The following is a 9,234-nucleotide window of genomic DNA, read 5'->3' on the forward strand; positions in this document are numbered from 1 at the left end:
ATTGATAATCGACGTACAGCAAATTGTATACATATCACAAATGTATATATACGTAAATATATATATACACATACATACATATATATTATATATATATATATATATATATATATATATATATATATATATATATATATATATATATATATATATATATATATATATATATATATATATATATACATACACACATACATATATACTACGTTTCGGTGTAGGAAAGTGAAACACAGCAAGCTGTTCTTTTATTATATATATTATGCATAATACAGATTTGTTTCATAGAAGCCAAATAAGGTAATTTGTAGCGTATGTTACAAGCAACAATATATATAATTATATATATCTATATTCATACATTCGTATAACATTGTCTGGATATAAAATAATTTGTGAATAGTAACTGTGCTGCACAACGATGCTGGTTTTATTATTCTGCGTATCCAATGAACATGCAGGACTTAAATATAAGCATACTTCATGAAGACATCTTCGAGCGGTGGTTGTACGCACTGCGCATGCGCAACATCGTCGGCCTAGGCGCGACCTAGGCCTGTAGCGCGAAGTAGCATTGTTGGTGTAGTCCACGCGCGATTTTTAAACTCATTCGAAAACAAAATCACGACCAAATTAATATTCATAGAATGAATGGGCTCAGTTTCAAAAGGAGAAATGATGAATTAAAAAGCGTGGAATGCCTTGACGCTCGTATACAACCAGTCTATGATTTATCCCAACAGATGGCGTTCATGGCGTAGCCATGTTTCCCGCCCGAGTGTCTTCAAGTACCACACTTTCTTGCGGCGAAAATTGGGGGGTTTTATCTTATAGTCGAGTTTGTGCGGTTTCGTCAACACAACAAAGACGTTGTCGTTTTCTCTCGCTGGGTTTTCTTCTGTCATTCGTCGGCCTGAAACGAAAGAAGCAGATTATTAGAGAAGAATATCTGGGAGTGGGTAAATATACATACATACAGTACACACACACACACACACACACACACACACACACACACACACACATATATATATATATATATATATATATATATATATATATATATATATATATATATATATATATATATATATATATAAGGAGCCCATAAAATCGACAAAATGTGGAAAAATAAAGGCTATATTTCAGAGAGCAAACTGTCTCTCTCCTCAGGCAAATAGTGAATGAGAAAAAGTTACAGAAAAGCGGTATTTATACCAGAAGGTCCAATGGTCAGCTGTTAGGTCACTCAAGCTGACAATTTCTCTTTAATCTTCTTAATCGCACACAAACCATCATTATGATTTTCATTCAAATAATCAAGATTCAAAAAATATCTATAAACTGGCATTGCAACAAGCATGGTCAAAGAAAACAGTATATATATATATATATATATATATATATATATATATATGTGTGTGTGTGTGTGTGTGTGTGTGTGTGTGCACAACTATTTACAAATGTTTTTAACATTGTAAAAAAAGCAGATCCAATTCAAGACTGAAAATATAATAAACCATTCTAGAGGGATGCAACCTATGTAGCAGCTGACTTTGGCCCCCTTGAATTTAAGGGTGAGAGGCCAATTTCCAAAGTGGAGAAAAGCTGGAAGACATCTTTTGAGCTCTAACGAATCTAGAGTGAGACCTGAATCAGTTTCAACAATAGGATAGGGGAGAGAGGGCCAATGAACGAAATCTCTGAGACAAAGGAAAAGAATGGGTTGCGTGCTGGTAAACATAAGTCACGCGCACACCATGCGCGTTATCTCTCAGTGGAGCCATATTAGTAGTAGTAGTAGTAGTAGTAGTAGTAGTAGTAGTAGAACAGAAAATAGAATTTTAGCCAAAGGCCAGACGCTGGGACTTATGAGGTCATTCAGTGCTGGAACGCAAATTGATAGTAAAAAGGTCTGAAAGGTGTAACAGGAGGAAAACCTCGCAGTAAGAAAGAGAATATGAACGGAGGTACAGTACAAGGAATGAAAGTGGTTGAAGTCAGGGGCCGAAGGGACGCTGCAAAGAACCTTAACTAATGGCTACAGTGCACCGCATGAGGTGCACTGACGGCACTAACCCCCCTCCATCTACGGGAAGTAGAAGTAAAAATTTAAAATATCCAGTCCTTCTATAACAGTGGCTAACGATTCTGAAGGTTTCACTATCGTGTCCTGTCAACCTGCCGTTAAGAAATCGGAGGCACTGATGACCGGTAGGTTGCTGGAGCACGATAATGAAACCTTCAGAATCGTCGGCCTTTTCCCTCAGGTCTGGGCTATTAAGGGGCGTTAGGCTTCCAGTTCCACTGACCTTTGCCCTTGAAATATGCAGGAGGCTGCTACAATCCATAATTTTCACTGTTAGTGAATGCATTAATGATAAAATTGTGTTCGGCAAAAAAGGAACTTGTGATTTTAGAAATTACTTTGTAACTGACATTAGGTTTTATTGAAAGGAAAGAGAGAGAGAGAGAGAGAGAGAGAGAGAGAGAGAGAGAGAGAGAGAGAGAGAGAGAGAGAGAGAGAGAGCAGTTCCTTAATATAGATTAAAGTTTACAACTTGCTTTGTATTTTGAAATGGATTTTAGTAAAATGAGAGAGAGAGAGAGAGAAAGAGAGAGAGAATCCTTTGTACACAACAAAGGTTAGACTGAGCTCCCTTGTTAAAAGCAAAACCTGTCGAGGAGAAGCTCTACAATCCTCGCAGCCAATCTTCGAAGAATATTCCATTCCCTTTGGAGAGCAAGAAGCACTTGTTTACCGTCTATGATGCAATGCATTTGCCTCTTAACATCGATTTGGTCTTATCTAAGTTAAAGGATGGCGAAGAAAAAGGATAAAAAAAAAAAGAAGGAACTCCGATCGTTCAAGCAAACAAAAGACTTGACGCAAAAGTGGGAAGAATGTCTGACGGTAATGGATTTTCCAGGCAACAGATGGCAGCACCTCTCAACCCGTTACACGGTTTCCCACTTCCTGCCAGTAGTCGTTTCCCATGGTCTTTCGGAACAATGCGTTCTTCCTCCTCGATATTTTCGAAGTTTTTATACTCCCGCTGCCGTTGAGGGGCGAGTCGATTTTAAAGGCTGGGGTCTTCTTCAAGTGTGAAGTGTGACTTCTGGTTGAAAAATGAGAGCCATTTTCAGGCCGGTGGTTTTATGCGTTTATTCCCTAGGGTATTGCTTTTTTTTTTTTTTTTTTTTTTAAAGTTTTGGACACCTTTTCCTTCAAAAGATAAAAAAAACCTGGAAGCTACAGAGAGGCGTTGTATGTTTTGATCAATTTAGGAAAGGATTTTTGACTCGTCAGGTCACATATCTTGAAAATGGCCCCATTTCTAGTTTTCTGAAAAGAAAACTATTGTGCCGGTTTTGTCCGTCCGCACCTTTTTCTGTCAGCCGTCAGATCTTGAAAACTACTGATGCTACAGGACTGCAAATTGGTATGTTGATCATCCACACTCCAATCATCAAACATACTAAATTGCAGCCGTCTAACCTCAGTAGTTTTTGTTTTATTTAAGGTTAAAGTTGGCCATAATTGTGCTTCTGGCAACGATATAGGACATGCCACCAACGGGCCGTGGTTAAAGTTTCATGGGCCACGGCTCTTACAGCATTATACCGAGACCACCGAAAGACAGATCTATTTTCAGTGGCCTTGATTATACGCTGTAGCGGCTGTACAAAAGAAAGTAGTCGACTGCGCCTGAGAAACTTCTCCTAGGGCTGGCATTTTATTTTACGTGGCTAGAACCATTTTTATTATCAGATGGTTTGTTTCCGAACCATGAGGATGACGCTGGAGAAAAAAAACTATCAAAAACTCACTCGAGCATTCAATAAACTCATTTTATGTTTATTTTTATTATCAGAAAGTTTGTTTCCCTTATGAGGATGACGCTGGAGAAAAATACTGTGGCTATGAACACTTATTTAGGGGGTTCGCCAAATCACGTGATCATAATATCACCAGTCACACTATATTCAGCATCAACAATGTTAAGATAAAATTAACACTGAAAAATACGACGTTCTTTCAGGATCAAATTATGAATATTCTTTATAACTCTAAACGAAAACCTTTATGTAATTTTCCATGTAATTCTATTAAAAAACGGTATAATGAATACAAACAGACAAAAATATCATGAAATTTGTTAATATTCGTATGTAACGCTTCTCTCGTAAATTCCCAGATTCGCAATTAGTTGGTTCTTCTATACCATAGAATGAAAATACAATTATATACATATATATATATATATATATATATATATATATAAATATTATAAATTTATACATACATAAATACATATACATACATATATGCAAATTAATAAAATCTTGTAATGTCCTCGTCAAAAATGGAAAGTATATTGTCAAACAATGTTTCGAAAATGCATAGGGCTAAGGTCTGCGCTGGACGTTGAATTGGTGCAACCGTAAATAAAAATATATAAACATACATATATATATATATTATATATGTATATTTATATATGTATATATATATATATATATATATATATATATATATATATATATATATATATATATATATATATATATATATATATATATATGTCTGCATATAGACAGATGAACAACGTATAACCTAAAGCATCCTTCTACGAAAATAAAGACAAATAAACACTGTGTTGAATCAAAGGAAACCAAAAGAAAGTCTCTTCTCTCTCTCTCTCTCTCCCAGGAAGACAAAACCAGGAAACGTTCCTTGCATAAATCTTCTTCTCCCCATAATATGCAAGAATGATCTTCCTCCCCCAAAACACCCCCCTCCCAAGACGGGACATTGGAGACCGGACTAACTCCTAAAAAAAAAAAAAAAAAAATTCGTGTTGCTGTCTGGATTCGCGAAAAGGGTTTCTGGGGGTGTCGCTAATTGAGCAAAAATGCTGAGAAATGCTCGTTTAAGGACGGTTAGGAGAGAGAGAGAGAGAGAGAGAGAGAGAGAGAGAGAGAGAGAGAGAGAGAGAGAGAGAGAGAGAGAGGACATAAGTTGTCGTTAATCGCTAAGCATAAAAGCAGATGTATTCATGTTTTGAGAGAGAGAGAGAGAGAGAGAGAGAGAGAGAGAGAGAGAGAGAGAGAGAGAGAGAGAGAGTTCTCATTAACATCGAAGAAGTAAAAGCATTTGCAGTCATGTCTAGAGAGAGAGAGAGAGAGAGAGAGAGAGAAAGAGAGAGAGAGGAATAAGTTCTTATTAACGGAGGAGAAGTAAATGTAGATGCAGCCATGTCTAAACAGAGAGAGAGAGAGAGAGAGAGAGAGAGAGAGAGAGAGAGAGAGAGAGAGAGAGAGAGATTATTAAGAAAGGAAGGACGGGATCCAGCAGAGATCCAAAATGGAGGAAAAGGGAGGCAGGGAGAGAAGAAAGAACGAAAGAAGAAATAAAGAACAAAGTCAACGATTCACAAAAAGCAAACACTGGTAAAAAAAAAATTAAGAACGAGAAACGGGAAAGCACATCAAAGACAGAGGATAAAGAACGGAAGAATGAAAACGCAGAAACAGCGACAGAAATAAAATGCGAACGGAAACACCGAAGACAGAAAATGAATGAAAAAATACAAGGAAAAAAATAAATAAAGGCAAGAAAGACTGATCATCTGGTCTGTAACATATGAAGAAGAAGAAGAAGAAGAAGAAGAAGAAGAAGAAGAAGAAGAAGAAGAAGAAGAAGAAGAGAGTAAAAAGGATGATGTAATAGGAGGAGAATAAAAGGAGGATCAGGTGAGGAGGAGGAGGAGGGAAGGATTGTGACAGGTGGGGAAAGGTAGGGGAGGAAATAAATCAGAAAAACTACAAGAAGCAAGCTGAGGATGACAAGAAAAGAGGAGGAGGAGGAGGAGGAGGAGGAGGAGGAGGAGGAGGAGGGAAAGGATAGTGACACACGTGGGGTGGGGGGGTGGAGGAAGGGAGGAAATAAATCAGAAAAACAACAAGAAGCAAGCTGGGGATGACAAGAGGGGAAGAGGAGCAGGAGGTGACAAGAGAAAGGGAGGAGGAGGAGGAGGAGGAGGAGGAGGAGGGGAAAGGCCCTTTATCCAGCTGAGCGTGAGGGAAACGTCCTGTTGTTGCAAAATTTGAGCAGTGTCAGATGAATGCGGAAGAGGGCATCTGGCTTTGGGATGGACACACACTCTCTCTCTCTCTCTCTCTCTCTCTCTCTCTCTCTCTCTCCCAAAGGTTGGGTTGGGCAATGTGCACAGCAAAGGGAAAGGAAAGGGAAAATGTGGAATATGTGATATGCAAGACAAAGGGAAAGGAATGTATAAGTATGGAATGGGTGGTATGCACGACAAATGGAAGGCAAGGTAACAATATGGAATGGGTAATGTGCACAAGGGGATAGCAAAAGAAAATATGGAATGGGTAATATGCAAGGGGAAAGCAAAAGAAAATATGGAATGGTGATATGCACAAGGGGGAAAGCAAAAGAAAATATGGAATGGGTAATGTGCATAAGGGGAAAGCAAAAGAAAATATGGAATGGGTGATATGCAAAATGTGGAATGGGTGATATGCACGGCAGAGGGGAAATTACGAATATGGAATGGGTAATATGCACGAAAACGAGAGGGGAAAGTGAAAATATGGAACAGGCAATGTGCACGACACAGGGAAAGGAAAGTGAAAGTATGGAATGGGCAATATGCAAGAAAGGAGAGTGAAAACATGGAATGGGCAATGTACTCGACATTGGAAAGGAGAGTGAAAATGTGGAATGGGCGATATGCCTGGCAAAGAGAGAAGGGAAAGTACGAATATGGAATGGGCACGAGAGAAAGACAGGGGAAGGTAAAATTATGGAATGGGCAATTTCTATAAAAACAAGTACAATCGAGTTTTCTGTACAGCCTATAATCAAGGCCACCGAAAACAGTTCCATCTTTCGGTGGTCTCGGCATAATGTTGTATGAGCCGCGGCCCAAGAAACTTTAACCACGGCACGGTGGTGGCCTATCTTATACAGTTGCCAGAAGCACGATTATGGCTAACTTTAACCTTAAATAAAATAAAAAATAAAGAGGCTAGAGGGCTGAAATTTGATATGGTTGACGATTGGAAGGTGGAAGATCAACAAAACAATTTGCAGCCCTCTAGCCTCAGTAGTTTTTAAGATCTGAGGGCGGACAGAAAACGTACGGACAGACAAAGCCGGCACAATAATTTCCTTTTACAGAAAACTAAAAAGGGGGAAAGGAAAATAACAATAAGCAAAACAAAAATAGGAGAAATCCAAAATTATGGAACGGGTCAAGAGAAATGAAAACTAGATGAGGGGAGGAACTTAATAAAGAACGGACCAAAGGCTAAACAAAACGATGGACAAGAAAACGAGGAATCAGTCACATGCACGAGAAAGAGAACGAAGTGAAAAAAAGTGATAAAAGTGTACAAAAAAAAAAAAAAAAAAAAACTAGAAAGGCAAAGGAAAAGGTCTAACATATCACGCCAGGACGAAAACTGACAAAGGTGAAATAGGTTAAACTTGAGAACAAAAGGACAGAGGAGAGATGAAAGAGATAATAATGAAAGAGGAGATAATAAAGGAGAGTTGTCGGAAGTCATAATAAACTGGAGAATGGATATTAAATTCTGCATGATTAAAATTCCTTGGACAAAAGAGGTCTGGGTGACAATGGTACCCTCCCCTTGGACACCACCCAGGGGGAACAAACAACTCCCCACCCCCATTTTTCCCTACAGGGCATAAGACCCAGAAAATAACCTGGTATTCTATCCAAGTATACATGGACCTATTCATGTATTCATTCTCTCTCTCTCTCTCTCTTCCTCTCTCTCACGCATAAACGCAAAACAAAGGTTTGGTTAATGGAACCAGGAGATTACTTTAGCCTATAAATAAAAACAACATTTTTACGTTAAATCACCTCGGTGAGGAATGATTTATTTAGGCTTCACTGAAAATATAACCGAATTCACCAGATGTGGGCAACTAAGAGCTCGACTGAATTCATATCCTCTCTTCAGGACAGTTTAGGATCGAATCCCACTTGGAAGAAGGATACCGTTTGAATAGGATCCGGAAAGAGATCTAGAGAAAGGTTGATGGTTAATGGCCTCCCGGCTGGAAGGTTCTACTTAGGCAGGTAGAGTTTGTAAGAGGAAGAAGAGGGAGGGTTCCTAAATGGTATCCTACGGTAAGGGTTGTAAGAGGAAGAAGAGGGAACGTTCCTAAAGGGTATCCTACGGTAAGGGTTGTAAGAGGAAGAAGAGGGAACGTTCCTAAAGGGTATCCTACGGTAAGGGTTGTAAGAGGAAGAAGAGGGAAGGTTCCTAGAAGAAGAGGAAGAAGAGGGAACGTTCCTAAAGGGTATCCTACGGTAAGGGTTGTAAGAGGAAGAAGAGGAACGTTCCTAAAAGGTATCCCCTGCAGAAGGGTTGTAAGAGGAAGAAGAGGAACGTTCCTAAAGGGTATCCTACAGTAAGGGTTGTAAGAGGAAGAAGAGGGAACGTTCTAAAGGGTATCCTACGGTAAGGGTTGTAAGAGGAAGAAGAGGGAACGTTCCTAAAGGGTATCCTACGGTAAGGGTTGTAAGAGGAAGAAGAGGGAAGGTTCCTAAGGGTATCCTACGGTAAGGGTTGTAAGAGGAGGAAGGGGAAAGTTCCTAAAGGGTATCCTACGGTAAAGGTTGTAAGGGGAAGAGAAGGGAATGTTCCCAAAGGGTATCCTACGGTAAGGATTGTAAGAGAAAGAAGAGGGAAGGTCCTAAAGGGTATCCTACGGTAAGGGTTGTAAGAGGAGGAAGGGGAAGGTTCCTAAAGGGTATCCTACGGTAAGGGTTGTAAGGGGAAGAGAAGGGAATGTTCCCAAAGGGTATCCTACAGTAAGAGAAAGAAGAGGGAAGGTCCCAAAGGGTAAGAGGGTTGTAAAAAGGAAGGGAAGGTTCCTAAAGAGTATCCTACAGTAAGGGTTGTAAGGGGAAGAGAAGGGAATGTTCCCAAGGGTATCCTACGGAAAGGATTGTAAGAGGAAGAAGAGGGGGTTCCTAAAGGGTTCCGACGGTAAAGGTTGTATTCCTGCAGTAGGGATAGCAAGAGGAGGGGAAGGGAAGCTTCAAGGGCATCCTGCAGTATTAGATGGGGCGGGGGGGGGAGGGGGTTCCATACAGTATCCGTGGAGGGGTGGCTGGCATAGCATTTCGATTTGAGCCGAAGGGGTGAATTCAATTATGCGGTCTACGG

General features: G+C 39.6%; 1 protein-coding gene across 2 annotated transcripts in view; it reads right to left on the minus strand.

The window, feature by feature from the left end:
- Nucleotides 1–237: 237 nt before the first annotated feature.
- LOC136841468 (neuropeptide Y receptor type 6-like) overlaps nt 238–9,234 on the minus strand; it is a 393,507-nt gene continuing 384,510 nt past the window's right edge. The window contains exon 7 of one of the 2 annotated variants that reach the window (XM_067108414.1): nt 238–910. In XM_067108414.1, coding sequence (XP_066964515.1) covers nt 729–910 — 182 coding nt within the window. In that variant the 3' untranslated portion in view covers nt 238–728. The remainder of the gene's footprint in view (nt 911–9,234) is intronic. The other variant, XM_067108415.1, reaches the window with a different exon arrangement.

This window comes from Macrobrachium rosenbergii, chromosome 9 (genome assembly GCF_040412425.1).
Source record: "Macrobrachium rosenbergii isolate ZJJX-2024 chromosome 9, ASM4041242v1, whole genome shotgun sequence".
Taxonomy (NCBI): domain Eukaryota; kingdom Metazoa; phylum Arthropoda; class Malacostraca; order Decapoda; family Palaemonidae; genus Macrobrachium; species Macrobrachium rosenbergii.